The sequence below is a fragment of the Peromyscus californicus genome, unplaced genomic scaffold (genome assembly GCF_007827085.1).
Source record: "Peromyscus californicus insignis strain IS unplaced genomic scaffold, ASM782708v3 Scaffold_20__1_contigs__length_68692818, whole genome shotgun sequence".
In the NCBI taxonomy this organism is placed as follows: domain Eukaryota; kingdom Metazoa; phylum Chordata; class Mammalia; order Rodentia; family Cricetidae; genus Peromyscus; species Peromyscus californicus.
In genome coordinates, this window is record NW_026294503.1 from 21,777,747 (window position 1) to 21,794,034 (window position 16,288).

The window sequence follows — 16,288 nt, forward strand, 5'->3', positions numbered from 1 at the left end:
TGTGGTGGTGGGATGTTGAGAAACGCTGTTGCCTGAAGAGCCTGGAGGTTATATTGGCCTCTTTCATATATACATATATGAAAGAGGCCAACATATAATATATATGTATTTTTGTATAGACAGAAAGAATGAAAATAACCGTCCAGAGAGAAGAATATAGAACATTAAATAGTTTCACAAAGCCTTGGGCCTTCCCATCAACATTGGTAGTTTTCATTTCCCTAATACCCACATCTAAGCTAGCAATAAGGTATCAAAGACACAGTGTGAGCTGGAAACTAGAACTTCAGGATATTGTAACTGTTCTGCTGTCCTGGAACCTTATCCTGAACATAGGCGAGAGGTCACACCGAGTAGACCCAACATGCCTGTCTGGTAGCCAGCACCCACTGCAGACCTGTGCATACGGTGTTAAGGACCTCTCCATCTAGTGCAATGCTCCATCCAAATACGGCCACGTGAGTGAGCCCAGGCAACTGACGATGGGAAGAAGAACTAGCCTCCCAAGGCCACCATAGTGAACCATAATGCCTTTTGTTGTGCCAAGCCCCCAGGTTGTAAGGTGATCATTAAGTTTCATTGACATCCAAAAATGAACTGCAAGAAAGAAGGTTGCAAAGACTTCCGTTCTCAAGGCTTAGTTAAAGAACGAGGGAATCGCTTGCTTTTTGGCCCGTTTTCCTTTCTTGTGAGACACAGATAGCATGCAGAGTAAGAAATCCCCATCCTCCATCACGCTACAGATGAGGGTTATAAAGCAGAACAGCTGCAATTAATGGAGCATTATTGAAGGTCTTTCTTGGTCATTGCCTTTGGGTTCTTGTGAGAAAATAGGCTTTATTCATCCAAGAATTGTAACTAAAAGTTGCTAAAAATATAACTGGCTTTCTTTCCTTTCAACATTCCTAGGCCCCAGTCCAAGCCAAGACAGAACTGTAGCCTTCAGGCCAATCGTGAGAGCAGGGCAGTCCCTGCCGGAGACTGGAATCATCCTGAGCAGCTGTATAGCTTTATTCCTGGCTTGCCTTTCCCTCGTCCAGCTGCCAAAAAGCAGTAGATGGTCTGATTTCGCTCAGTTCCCCTTGCCTTCTTTTCCTCACCAAGTTTCCCTGTTTCCCCTTGTCCCTGGCCACTTCTGCACTCCTTGATATAACGCTGATCAGTGTCCTCTGTATGGAGGCTTAGATGCTTCCAAAAATAGAGGTCTTGTTTGTAATCAGGGAGAGAGAGAGAGAGAGAGAGAGAGAGAGAGAGAGAGAGAGAGAGAGAGAGAGAGAGAGAGAGAGAGAGAGAGAGAACAGAAAGCCAAAACAGGTTCCTGCTGTTTTTCTGTTATCATTTAAATGCGACGCTGTACCCTCTGTGGACATGGTTTAATCATTTAATGAGCTATTAAACTTGTTTCCCCAAGTGAAATCAAATTTAGTGTCATTTAGAGGACAGTAGGTAAAATAATAATTGATTTATGGTCCCATATTCAAACAGTTCTGTTATTCAAATTTTTATAAAGACGGGCTAAAAATAATATTTGCCATTCTCAGAATTTACCCACAGAAAGAGCCCTTTTAAAAGAAGAATTTTCAGATTTACATTTAAGAAGTTCATGTAACATTGATTGAAGGGCTTTAGGTAAGACCCATGATCCCTGGACCCATTTCCCAGCAGTAACTTACAGCAGGGGCCCTGTTACATCTTTTTTTTTTTCACAATGTTCCCCTCCAGATATTCTTTTTCAAGCAGGAACATGTTATACATGTATCCATTGTTTCTCCATGCTCAAACCCAAGCACCCTTTCTGCACCAATTATTTTCCTTCTTCATTTTGCGTGCGTGTGTGTGTGTGTGTGTGTGTGTGTGTGTGTGTGTGTGTGTGGTTTTGAGACAGGGTCTTGTCATATGTAGCCCAGGTTGGTCTCACACTTCTGTCAACTTTCCTATGTCACACTCCTAGATGCTGTAATTATAGGTGTGTGCCATTGTTCCCAGATCTAAATTTTAGATCTATTTTTAGTTTTCTGTTTGGTGTCATGAGTGAAATTAATAATGCTCTTGAATGAAGGTCACGAGAAAACAAAACTAGAGGCAGAGACAAAAGAGACAGCCAGTCATTCAATGGCAGCAGGGAAATCCTCTGTCAAATGGAATGTCCCAGGATGGATGGTGAATGCTGTAGCCTGGTCTCAGCCAAGAACACAAAGAGAACAGCAGACATTATCTGCTCAGTCCCTCCGTATGGGGAACTTTAATCTGCCCTCTCAAATTTAGATTCCCTGCAGTTTTTATTTTGCACAGGGTTTTCAAGTGCTGTCCTTTGAGCAAAACAGCCGCCATTTTTATCAGGTCAGCCATGCTTGCTTGCAAGAAGGGTGTGGGGAGGGTCGTTGGACCTCCTCTGAGACTCCATCTGATCCCCTCTGTACCTTCTAGCTATTTGTATGCAGTTCTGCTCTCATTGTACGTGACCTTGGGTCAGGGAGGTGCTAGAGTATCTAAGTTGGGAAAGGTTCACTATAGGAGGAAACACCATCCACATGGCTATGAAGTAGTCATTATCCATGCTGAATGGAGATTTCCCTGGGTTCTTTCCTGTAAGAAGTTCCTCAAACTATGCTCTGTGAGTAAGCCCAATAAACTCACTGGTTTCCTGCCTTGAACTTGCATGGAATCAGACCTTGGTTTGTTATTGGGAGCTTCTAAAGAGGGGGCATATATTGTTTGTGCTTGCACAGGGAAGGGATTCTCACAATATTCAGGTTATTTCTTTTAGCAACTCTTCAGGAAGACAAGCCTAGGCCCCACAGAGTGGCTTTTGATCCTAGTCTGGAACTGACAGATGAGAGAACTCAGAAAGTCAGGTATGCATCTTTCGGTTGCCTGGTGGCTGAGTGACAGAGCTAAGGGAGCAATGTTTTTAGGCAAGCAACTCATTTCCTCTAAGCAGAAACACTTAGTTCAAGCAGAACCAGCTATGTATGGGGTCTACACTTAAAGAAGCATCTGGAAGAGTAGGAGACAGATGGTTTATTCCAGGGATCTGTAGAGGTACATGGGGTGTGTCCAAAGCAGGGATGTAAACTCCCCGGTGGGGGGGCCTTCCCACTCCCACTTTTCCCCAGAGTGCTCTTGGGTAGAAGCAGCAGGGAATATTAGAAGTATAGAGGAGAGAGAAACAGAAAATACAGGATATCCTCAGGAGGGCCTGGATCCTAATCTATTGGACCCTGACTATCTCTGCCAAAGGGTTTTTAAAGGAAGGCTAAGGAGTGGAGCAGAAGACCTCCCCCAAGGACAGCCAAGTGCCGACCATCTCAGACACCTGTACTCAGGCTTGTGGTCCAATCATCCTCATTATGCAGACCTGCTGGGTAAAGCTACTAGAAACCTAAATGGGCTCCAACACTCCCCGTAGACTCAGATCCTTTAGGAGTTGCTACCTCCTAAAAGTAAGGTTGTGGTCAGTTTCAACTTGACTTGGTTTAGAATCATCTAGGAGGCACATTTTTTGAGGCATATCTATGAGGGTGTTTCTAAAGATGTTTACTTGAGAAGACTAGAGTCTCTCAAACTGTGAGCCAAAATCTTTCCTCCGTTTAGTTGGCTTCTTTGATGGGTATGTGATCACAGCAACAAGAAAATTAACTACTACAGAGGCACTTAAGGAGAAAATGATGGTAATGTGTATTTCAGTAAGAAGATGCTGTGGTATCCATGCGCTATTAAGACAAAAAAAAAACAGATTTCAATTTACATCTAGATTTGTTAATGAAGGAGCAATGAATCAGGCAGTTTGTATTGATAGCTCAATATCACATACAGACATATAGTGACTTCTTTCTTCTTCTTCTTCTTCTTCTTCTTCTTCTTCTTCTTCTTCTTCTTCTTCTTCTTCTTCTTTTTTTCTCCTCCCCCTCCTCCTCTTCCTCCTCCTCCTCCTCCTCCTCCTCCTCCTCCTCCTTCTCCTTCTTTTTATAAAATGGTACCAACTTTTGGTAATCCATGAGCAAAACAAAACCACCATCCTTCTTTCAAACCCATGGTAGTTCATATCTAGAAAATCTAGGGTATATTGAATCAAAATATTTGCATGAATAAAATGAAATCAAGGTCTAGGCTCAGATATCAACAGGGATTTTCATCTCTAAGAATCTCAGAGGTCACAGAAAATGTACGGAGAAATGCTTCCATTTGATGAAGAGCCATCGCCAGTGGGGATGTCTAGCAACTCTCACTAAGTATCAATTGCAAGTGCTCTCATCCTACTCAGTGTGATACCCAATAGCAGATTCCTGAAATGCACCTAGTTGAGCACAGGGAGCATGGAGGGCTTGGACAACGATTATGGCTCTTCATGAGAACCTCACAGGGGATTTAAATCTTGCTGAGATTTTACTGACTTTGGCTATGCCAATGCGGACATTTGCAGAACATGGACACATATCAGTGTGCCAGCTATTAGTGTACCTGAGTACTGTACTAATATCATTTACATATTGACCTTTTTCAGCTGGTTACAAATGCTGCAAAGATAATCTTTCTACAACAGTTTCTGTGCACCCATGCAATCAAATTTCATAGTCAAAAGGTATGTGTTTTTAAATTTTTTATAGGTTTGTCAAATTGTTCTCTAAATTATTGTCAAATGTTCTTATTGGTGGCTTTATCTATGCCTGTTCTGACCTTCCATCACTAGATATCTGAGAAGGTTTTAATTTTGGTCTTTTTTTAAAGATGAAAATGAAGATTTTTCAAATGTCCCATTAAAAGCTATCTTTAGCTTGTATTACATTAGTTGGTTGCTATCAGCCTTGATTCGTGTCTGTATATAGGACATTCCTGTGGAAGAGAAAGTGGACTTCCAGTATTTTCCTACAGTAGAACAGGGGTCATGAGTGAAGGGTAGACAAATAGAAGTTTTGGCGCCAAGAATGGAAGATGTTTCAAACAACTCTAGCCAGCCAGCAAATGAGTGGGTCTGCCTGGAGAGATAAGGTATGCTTGCCTCATACTGGAAATTTTCAATTTCAGGCTGGATGGACAACACCAATGTGTTCAAGGAAAGACTCCCGAGTTCAGTGGCATGTGTAACAAGGTCAGTGTAGCTCACAGTGCAGCGTCTGGGACATAGTGTATATGTAAGATGAGTTTAGGTGGTATGAGCTTTAAAAAAGTTTTAATTGGTGTCTGTTCAGTTTTCTACATTGACATCAAGTTGCTGTGTCACTAGCAGACCATGCACCTTAATGTACAAAGATGCGCCACCGATATAAACTCTGGGCAGAAATAGGCTGCACAGCTTCTAGGTCTTTTGAAACCTCAGACTCTATGGATCTAAATCTAACCTCAATCCTGCTAAAGTTTCAGCTGGTACAATGACTTCTAAATACCAGCCTGTTACATTTATTGCAAGAAATTGCAACAGAAACCAACTGTAGTACAACAGAGAATTGAAGTATTTGGAGCTTGGTGCAGGGGTCACATTTTTAGTTAGAAATGAGAGCTCTAAATTGTAGATGAAAACCTATCTGAAACTACATTCAAATTAATAATTAGGGGTTGAGGAATCTGTCATCATTTGGTACATTGGGAATCAACCATATGCGTTTTAAATAGACTCTGAAATAAAATGAACACAGGTGTTGTTAATGGCATTCCTTTACCCCATCAATGCTTCTAAGATCAATCTTGATTGGAAAGTAAAATGGTCTGTCTTCACATGAAGTCACCGTTCAGTCAGTTCAACCCATGATAGACTTAAAATATAAGCTTATGCATTGGAGATCTGAGGCAAATATTTATTTAGTTTATATATAAATTGTACATGATGTCCATGGGGCTATAAACACAGGCAGATTTAAAAAACCAATTCAAGATACACCCAAAAATCACTCCCACGCCTCATTGATGCCATTCATTAAATACCTCTATCTGGGTAGTTCATAATAATTGTATAGTTTGATTTCTATTATTTAGTTCATGTTATAAAAAAAATGTCATCTCTATCTCCCTGGCATTCTTTAAATGCCGATAAGATGAGTAGCACAGACATAGTACCAGACCAATGAATTTACCCTCCTGGCAACTGAGCAAGCATCCATTAAGTAAGGATTGTTTATCTGCACTGCTTTTCATTTAGGTACAAGCATTATCAGTTCTCTGATTCACAGAACTAGGAACAAAACAAACTGGAAAAAAGATCTCCCAAATGACTAATTTGATTCATTGACCAAGACATGAGGCAGACTTAGTTCGTGTCATACACACTAACACCTAAGACAAGATGAAAAATACACTGTAAAGCCATTATTTAAATATAATCTTTAAAATCCAAGCTGGGAAATAATAGTGGATATCTAAAACTGACTCATCATAGCCACTCTGATAGGATATACTTTAATTAGGAGAAAAAAAATCATTCATATACACAGTTCTCTTAGTCAAATTTTCTATTTGTTGCTAACAACGCATTTTAATTTGCTTCAGAAAATGCATTGATCTTATTCAAATATATTTTTCCTAAAATATAAATATTTAAATTAAAATTTTAAAAATGGAGAAGACAGCTTTTGTTGACTCTTATGCAGATATCAATCTAAAACTTAAGCAACAAAGAAACAATGTCTGTAATTATGACCAATTTAATTTGTCTATAAATATATAATAGAATCTTTGCAACTTGAATAATTAACTCAAACTTCATGTAGTACCGAGCACCTTAGATTACATATTGTTGAATGAAACTATTGGTATTAATATATGTATCATATTATTTACAATACATAAGTATAGTTCTTTTGTATAACAACATTCCAGTGATTTTTGAAAATATATAGTGTGAAAGTGTGCAATACAATTTACAAATGCATCACCGCTTTCCCACAGTATTGAAGCTGGCCTTCACTTTTCAACATTTTAAAATTAGAAACCAACCAAAAGTCAATGTCCTCTGGGGGTATTTCCTAAAGCATTGTCTATAAAAACTACTAGCTTCACAGAGGCCCCATTACACCCTATTACAAAGAAGGGCAAAGATGGAACTTTCACCCCTACCTTGAAGATTGTGAACAGTGAAGACAAGGATTTTGGGGGGAGCTGGCAACCCCAACAAGGGCCTAACATGTCTCAAGTTGCTACGTAGCAAATATTTTTACCACCAAGCTCCTAAATCACCTCTCCAGTGAGAACACTGCTCAACATGTCTCTTGGAAATGGTGTTCTATGGGATGTGCTTTGGGGAAATGATGGTTTAAAATACAACTGCAATTCAGTAAACACACAAATCTGAAGAAGCTTAATCACAGGCATTTAGGCAGTCTCACTTTGCATAGGTATCTGCTAAACTATGACTCTTCCAGCACACGGGCAGAACACAGAGCACGTGCTAATGTAAAACTACATGGAAAAGAAGGACTAAAAATTCATAAATCCTATGGCTAATCTTCATGATTTGTGAAAAGTAATTCCAAAATCAAATAATGTGTATAGCTTTTAGTGAATGAATCCTGAAACGTTAAAAAAAAAAAAAAAGCATTAAGTCTTAATAGGCTAGATAGTGCCTCAAAATATGGTTGTAGAAAAATATCAGGTCATTATATTATTCCTCTGGAATTCCAAAATTAATGTAGATGCTATCTGTAGATTTGATTATACTTCTGGTTCTATATACCTAAAACAGCGTCATCAAGACTGAGAGATAGTCTCCCTTACTTTGAAATGCACATAGGTGAGCATGGGCAGAAACAAGGACCACTGAAAGGTACTTCCACCAAAAACTGTGAAATGCAGACAGTTAAACACCAACTATGTGACCAGTGGTGCGTGAGTGTGTGTGTGTGTGTGTGTGTGTGTGTGTGTGTGTGTGTGTGTGTGTGTGTGTAATGGCAAGCTTTTAAAAATTTCCCAGAATTTGATTTTTGGAAATAAGGGTACCGATTTTGGCTATGAGACAGCATCCATAGTATAAATGTAGTCTCAGAATTAATTATCATTTGTGTATACAACTCTCCAGGAAAGCTTTGCAACTGCAATAGTCCACTTGGGCTCAGATTCTGCCTGCTTAAAGCTCATGTCAGTATCCAATGCTTTATTTCATTTCTGTCCAGCATATGCGAATGAGAACACTTTGGAATCACTCTATACCAACTGAAAGATAACTCATTAGGAAAATTAAGTGACAGATGCTTCATTCTTAAATAAAAGGTGGGTTTCTTTTTACTTTTCCTCGTCTTTTTTCTTTTCTTTCTTTCTTTTTTTCTTTTGCCTACCAATGAACGTCAGCTCAACTTGGGTCAGGACATAAATCACAATAAAGCAAGGGATCAGTACCGGGGGACAGAAGAATAGGTGAAACTATCCGTTTCTCATCTGCTCAGCCCTGGCTTACTGGGGTGAACCAGTTGCCTAGAAACTGGTGTGATTAAGATCTGCACATGCTGTTGTGATGGCCATGTCCTTGGCGGTCATCATTTAGAAGATAGGCTGTGGATATCCACTCACCCTTACCCCCTTTAGCCTTGTTCTGCTCTAAGAAGCTCTCTATTCTGACAACCCTCGTGGTATTTTCTTCAGGGAGTCCCTTGTAGTTCCTGAAACTGACGGAGGAGCCTGGGATATTACACGTGACTCCTGAGACCTGAAGCTGGCTGTGCATGCTCCGTCTGGTGCATTGCCTGATGTCACACTCCTGTGGCGCTGCAGCCTTCCTCCCCTAAGGCAAGTCGCCCCTCCGTTCAGGCCACCAAGCCCAGTCTTGTAATCTTAGCAGACAGAAAGGAATGGATGATGAAAACGATCGGCTTGGGGCAGGAGTGAAGGTCCAGTTGCTGAAATTTAAAGAGAAGAGAGCACGAGAGATTTTTCAGTTAATGCTTGATGTAGCATAGTGATTTTCCCATCAAGCCAATCTATACACACTTCTAACTTTGGAGCGTTAAATAGAGCGATGCTGTCCTCAAATCTTTGTTCTCATTGAGATAAGGGAATAACTCTCCAAACCTGTTCCTTACATCTCCAATATCTTTGTGTCTAAAATAAACATAAAATAAATATTGATGGGACCCTTCTTCATTATCTACACCATTTATTTTCAGTTCCACAATAGTGATGTTGATGCCGAGTTTCGTACAGCAGGCAGCAGTTCCAATTTCACATCTCAAGCTGTTTGGTTCTTTTTGACAGTTTTTAAAATGTCTAACCTTGGCCAACTCACTTAAACTTCTTCTCAGCCCCACTAATACGCAAGGTAATTAGAGTATTAAATGGGATCCTGCATGGGAAACTGCTTTGTGAATTGTGAATACAGAGCTCATGCTCAGCATCCTCGTCTTTGCCATCCTCTACTCTTGAACCATTGCAGACATACCCCTCACATCTCTCTGATGGTGATGTCTGAAGTCCTAGCCTTCTCGGTGTGGTTTCTGCACAGCCCAGGGCATGCCTGGCTAGAACATCAAACACCTTCCGAAGCTGAATTATCACTTGACCTAAGTTAGAAAAATTTAGGAAACTTTCAGATTCCCTTCTGCTGTCCTAAGTTTTGTTCTGATGGTGGCACTTCTGTGCAATGGGAGCAAAGTGAGTGTGCAATTAACATCTACCATACTTAAGATGGTATTGTTATAGGGTGGTGTCTTGGTTTCCTTTTTATTATTTGTTGCCATGATAAAACATTCTTACAAAGGCAACTTAAGGGTATACTTTAACTCAGAGTTGAAAGCACAGTCCATCATGGAGGGGAAGTCAAGGCAGCAGGAGCTTGAAATGGCTGGGCTGGTCACATTGCGTCCCCAAACAGGAGCAGGGATGAATGTATGCTGCTGCTCTAGGATCCTGGCTAGGGAATGGTGTAGTAGGTAGCTGTTCCAGCTTTAATCTTGAAGCACCACCCTAGTGAGGCAGCTGGCAACTGCCATGCCTACCTAGGACCTGCCCCTGGGTCGTGGCAGGGACAGGAGCCCTTAAGACCTGAGATCCGGATGTGCTGGCCCTCTTGGTTCCTCATGATCCTGGATGCTGGATGGCAGACTGAGTCAGAGTTCTTCAGAGAACCCTGCTGGACTGTATCTCACCTCTCCCAGATCCTGTAACCAACCCCTTTACTGACTGTAAGTTACCCCCAAATAAACCTCCTTTTAACTACGTAGAGTTGCCTTGTTAAATCCCCACATTAGAATGGTGCCACCCATTGTGGCTTGGGTGGGTGGGTGGTTTCCATCTCACTTAATGCAGTCAAGATAATCCCTCACAGCCAAATCCCTAAGAGGTAGCAATTGTCAATGTTGCCATTTTTCATATGAAAAAAACTAAGATCTAGAGATGCTTTAAACTTTATGAAACCACAGCCTTTACAGTCAATCAGGAAGTATGGACTCACACTTAAGTCTATCTGACATCATAGCTAGAGATTAATTACCTTATCCCATGCCACTAAAAAAAAAAAAAAAAAAGGACACAGTTTTGAAAAGTGACATTAAAAACTGTCTGCCTCAGTTTCTGTAGTTTATGGATAGGGTGACTTGAATCCAAAGTAATAAAAGGAGCGCATTAGCATTGGACACAAGCAAGAATAAAACAAGAGACTAGTTCCTGTTTGTTTCCACTTTGCTATAAAGGAGTTGTCTTTAAGAACACAGATGGATAGTTGATAGACCAGGAACAAAGTGTTTTAACGACAGGGATTTTCATGTCACTACCTCATTTGAGTCATGGTTTCAGGTTACATTTATATTTTTGGTTGTGAGCCTAGCCTTTAACGGCTGAGCTATCCCTCCAGCCCTCAGGTTACATTTAAAGAACTGGAATACAGGAAATAAAAAAATACAAAATTCAGAGGAATCCTGAGACTCCACTGAAAAATGGAAGAAGTTCTCAGATGGTGAGGAAGGACCTGCTGTCAGCCTTGCTCTTGGACGTGATCACCACTGCCAAGTACCCATAACAACAGCCTGGGTTTGCACTGAGGTCAGCAGTATTGCAGGGTGTGAAACTGTCTTGAGCTGAGGTAAAAGGCCCTTTAACTCTGTTAACTGTGAAGATAGCCCTTGTCCCTAGTCAGCTTCTTCTGGGAACTCCAAAATGCTTTCCAGATACTTCCTAGTAAAGCCCACAGAAGAAACACCGGTACAACTTGTGGCACGAAGCAGATGGAGGAAAGAGGGATGGTGGAAGCCCAGGAGCTGGATGAAAATTAGTTTGTTTGTTTGTTTTTTGTTCAGTTAGGGATTAATCTATGCGTTTTCAATTTTCTCTGTCTCTGTTGTAACAGGAAGTCAATACATATTTTCTGATGGACACAACGGCTACGTAGAATGGTTATCACAAATTCATGGACATGATTGCAGTTCTATACCGAACAGCTTAGGTGAGATGCTTCGTCTTCTAAGAAATGCCATGGACCACTATTGTCTACAGATAGAAGAATGTACCACTGTCACCTTCTGGGAAACTGGTTTGCATACGTGTTTTTACTATGATAGGGAGTGAAGACCACAGAAAATCATTAATGTCAACACAAGGACTGTGTGCCCTGGTGTGAGGTGTATGGCTGTTATCTTAACCAGGAATTGGTTAACTTAGATGAATATTGCTTGATAGTAGTTTCCAACTTTCATAGTCTTGTCTGTTCCCTCCCCCCACTCAGATGATGTCTACTGTCTATTCCCCGACTGCCTTTAGCTTTCTGCCCCTGGCAGTACTTATTTGATATAGCTGCCCTCATCCCCATCACCTGACACAATGCGAAGGTTTTATCAGTTGCTTAGTGTATCTTTAAAATGAGTGGTATATAGGTTAAATCACCCGAGAAATCTCTTTTAAAGCATTCTTCCTCTAGATCCAAATATTTATGCCATTTTCTAATGAAAAATTGAAACCAAAGGAAAGAACTCGAGATAAATGGACCTGTTTGAAACTATTGAATCCAATTCTGCTTTCTCAAAGATCAGCTATGACAGGAGTCTGGAGCCACTGTGCTATCAGTTGGATGTATAACAGTAGAAAGGCAGCCTATCATTTCTGAGTCATTACATACGTGTTGCATAATGAAGCAAATGAAATCACATGGTCACAAGAAAAACACACTTACAATCTCTCCTTCTTTGCCTCCAAAGTCTAAATAGAGCATCCTGATTCCATCATCTGAAGACATTTTGAGCTTCTCATAAGGGGACTGTATGATTGTCTTGGGAAAGGCACCCTCCTGAGGCTCAGTAGAAATAGAAAATCCATTGTCATAATGAACAGTCAAGCGGCACTCCTGGTTTCTGTAGGTGCAGGCTGGGGTTGGGGTGCAGGGAGAGGGGAAAACACAGTGGAAATCAATCCATCAGTCCATTTACTCAGGCGCTTAATTGTTTTAGTTTCTTCAACCCAGTGTCCACCCACAAATTTCTTATTAACGTGAGGAAAAAAAAGTAATAAAATCCCTACACTTCTTGGATTGACTTTGATGTTGTAATTTAGCAGTCGTCAGGAACTGGGATTCAGTGGATGTTTTCTGGGCTCTAGTTCTTATCTGGCCTTCTCACAGGTATGTCAACAGGAAGGGTATACTTGATTTCCTATGACCAGGTGGGCCTGGCTTTCAGCCAGAAACAACAGACATTTTATTTTAGTAAAGTAAGCCACCTCTGCATCACCATCATTAACAACACCATCATATCATCTGCATGGGTATGTACCCATGCATGCACACACACATGCATGCATGCATATATGCACATATGGTCCTGTCAGCTATTGCTTGAAAGAGGCAAACACTCCCTTATTAAACTCCATTATGTAACCGAAGTTGTCATATGCAACATGCATAAGAGGTCCTAAGTAAGTAGTTTAAAAATAATCTACTTTCATTTTTAAAAAGGCCTAACAAAGTTTATTTCAGACACTGAAAGGGCTGTTCCTTTAAATTTCCCTAAGATTTGGGGTTCTGGAAATGCTTCAGCAGACAGATCTGTGATGTAACACCTTTCACGAGGAATGTGTCTCTGTCCCCTGCCTGTGAGATGTACAAGGAGGGGGGCATGTACAGGGCACCTCCAATCCAGAGGAACAAAAGAAATCCAGGTGCTGGCTTTTACCTGGAAGCCAGGAGAGTGGAGCTCTGTAAGCCTATTACCTGGACAGGGAGGGGGCAGTTGCCAGAACGTGTCTTATAAGCTAATATTGCAGAAGGGCTACAAATGTATCCTTTAAATCATTGTCATAAATTTCTGGAAAAGCTTGTCAATTATCAGACTGGGTTTAGCTTTCCCCCATAACACAGTTAACAGACCTCTGTAGGTCATTTGGTTCAGGCCTTGATCTGTACCTAGCTGAATTTTGAAGGAACCAGGACATTTTCTTTGTTGGGGTGGGGCTGAGAGCAGCACTGACCCATGAAGGTGTCATTAATTGAGAAACCACTCTTTGTCACCCTTAGTCTGCTCTGCTTTCTAACTATACCAAGTACAATGTCACCACTGACTTCAGAAGCAGCAATATTGCACTAAGATTATAGGGCTTAAAAAAAGTAAAGTTCGCCAGGCGGCGGTGGCGCACGCCTTTAATCCCAGCACTCGGGAGGCAGAGCCAGACGTATCTCTGTGAGTTCAAGGCCAGTCTGGTCTATAGAACGAGATCCAGGACAGGCACCAAAACAACACGGAAAACCCTGTCTCGATAAAACCAAAAAAAAAGAAAAAAAAAAGAAAGGAAAAAAAAACCCCTAATGCTCAGGGAGGAGACAATGACCACCTGCGATGTTTAGCTTTGAAAGTTCAAGTCCTTTCTCCGCTGTTTCTTCTTCCTCTCTCCGTACCCTGACACTCAAATGTAGAGGGCTTCGGGGCAGGACCTTGACAACAAATTTCTCAGCCTTCCTCTCTCACAAATAATGATAGATGATGACATTGATAGGGGATACCTCCAGACTTGGGGGGAAAAAATAGGATCTCTATTGGTCACAGAATTAGGCGCCCTTTCAAATGGAGTGCTGATGAACACATCCGCCCCTTCTCCAATTTACTCCAAGTACTTTTTTATCTGTGCTATCAGCTCATCTTTTACAAAGTTTTTCTCTGATAGCTCTGAATGCTTGGCCCTCTGCCACCCCTAGCCCCAGTCCAGGGACAACAAAGGACAGTGTCACAAAGGTAGTAATGGTCTCCCATCCTGAGTCCTCTCTTTTGCCAGTTTTCATGTCTTCTTACACCTGCAGCACATGTCCATAAGCTCTAAGCCTAGTTTTATTCATGCTTTTCCCCACGTATGAACTTTAAAGCTGTGTGATTAGTTATTCTGAATTAGCTGATGGGCTTTGATTCCAGCAGACCTCGAATGGTGTCTGTGACCTTTCCTGGGTAGAATCAGTTCCCGAAGATGTTCTCAATCTCGGTGGGATAAATTAAACACATGACCATGTTACACTAAGAGCTGATGAAAATAGAAATTATCCCCTGTGCCGCCCTTCCCCCCTCCCTTGCCCCGAGTCTCTGAAGATATCATCCAGGCCACAACTGGGTTGTGTCTTTAATCACTTCCATCACTTTTCTGCTACCATTCTGCTAGCTCCATTTACACAATTCCTTGTTACTCTCCTTCGGCTTGTATGTCGCTAGCCTTGGCATTTCATTTTCCTATTGAGGGAAACAGTGTCTACATACTAAGTGAAATGTAAATTTTTTTTCAAACCCCGCAAAAACCAAAAGTCAATCCTTTTGGACATCTTCACTCTTTCCTAAAATCATGGCATGGTGTGTGAACTTCACTGATCCTACACACATAACGTTATTAGACGTAGCATTTGAGTGGTTTGAGTCTTTTCCAATGCTCATGTTCCCAGCCTGTTATTCTCGCCAGATACCATAGGCACACAACTCCCAGGAACACTCCCAGCAGGTCATCAGCAATGACAGGAAACATTTAGCGACACAAATTAGTTTTTTTTTTTTTTTTTTTTTTTTTTTTTTTTTTTTTTTTTTTGGTTTTTCGAGACAGGGTTTCTCTGTGTAGCTTTGCGCCTCTCCTGGAACTCACTTGGTAGCCCAGGCTGGCCTCGAACTCACAGAGATCCGCCTGGCTCTGCCTCCCGAGTGCTGGGATTAAAGGCGTGCGCCACCACCGCCCGGCTCACAAATTAGTTTTAAGACAATCATCCACAGGTACTGATCAAGGCAGGCATGGTGGCACATGCTTCTAATCCCAGCATTTGTGAAGACTGTCAGTTTGAGGCATGCCTAGGCTACCTGGTGACATACTATCTTTAAAAAAATGAAATAAAAGATACTGGTTATCTTGGGTCTACTGCAGCAGAAATTCTACTACACATTTAGAGACAATTTGGAAAAAGCCCGCCACATGCTTCTGTGTGTCTCATCTTTTGGAGTACTCTCGGGTATTTGAGAAGAGGTGTGTACTCCAATATTCCTCAAAGACCAGCCCATAGCCCAGTAGCATCACTGCTTCCTGAAACTTGTTATCTGAGAATTCCCATCCACCACTCCATCCTGTGGATCTGAGTCTCCAGAGGGAGGAGAGGGTCAGCCATCCATGCTTCTGAGTAGAAAATTGGCACAGGAAAATTTTGGTATGTCTTTTCCAGCTGTTCTGTGGGGGAGGAGGGGTCTTCATCCTCTAGATCACAGTGGCACACAGTGGGGCCTGATAGACAAGTTACAGATGGACACCATCCTGAGAAGTAGCTCTTTAGCCCGTTGGACTGTGGTCACTGACAGTGGACTCCTTCCAAACTATTTTTGCCCCTTCATTGGTGCCAGGGATAGAGGGAGTTCTATTGGAGTTCTTCTGGAACTTTCCTTCTGCTCTACTTCCCCCGACTCAGATGCCTTTTATTTCTATTGTTTCTTACAGACTGAGTCCCCAGTGTTGAGCTCAGCTCAGTACCAAATACTAGTCTATTATAAATCGCTCAGATTCAGTTCCTATTGTTCATAACCAATAACCCTACTAGTTTATGCCCCCAAATTTCCTTCCTTCTGGAAGCCATCCATGGGGTCATAGGTAGGAGGATGAGAAGTGATCCTTCGAGTTACCAGCTTCTCCTTAATGAAGGTGAGATGAGATGGTGTATAAGAAAAGCCTCTAGTTATATCTTAGGGGGGTAAACAGTGTCCCTAATTGAAGAGAATTTAAGCTTAACTCTAGATGTTTTGTTTTTGTTTCTTGAGACAGGGTTTCTCTGTGTAGTTAACTCTAGAATTTTAAGCATGCTCAAAGACCAGTAACAGAAAATACTTTGAGGCCAGAGCAGTAACAGGTTCATCTTTCAGGTAGTTCTGTCTCAGTGGGACATTGG

At 41.4% G+C, this 16,288-nt stretch overlaps 1 protein-coding gene across 2 annotated transcripts in view; it reads right to left on the bottom strand.

Annotated features, from left to right (window-relative positions):
• Nucleotides 1-5,771: 5,771 nt before the first annotated feature.
• Nucleotides 5,772-16,288, bottom strand: part of Sntb1 (syntrophin beta 1) — a 252,097-nt gene continuing 241,580 nt past the window's right edge. For both annotated transcript variants that reach the window (XM_052747831.1, XM_052747830.1), the window contains 2 exons: nucleotides 12,080-12,270; nucleotides 5,772-8,819 (listed from right to left, as the gene is read on the bottom strand). In XM_052747831.1, coding sequence (XP_052603791.1) covers nucleotides 8,727-8,819; nucleotides 12,080-12,270 — 284 coding nt within the window. In that variant the 3' untranslated portion in view covers nucleotides 5,772-8,726. The remainder of the gene's footprint in view (nucleotides 8,820-12,079; nucleotides 12,271-16,288) is intronic.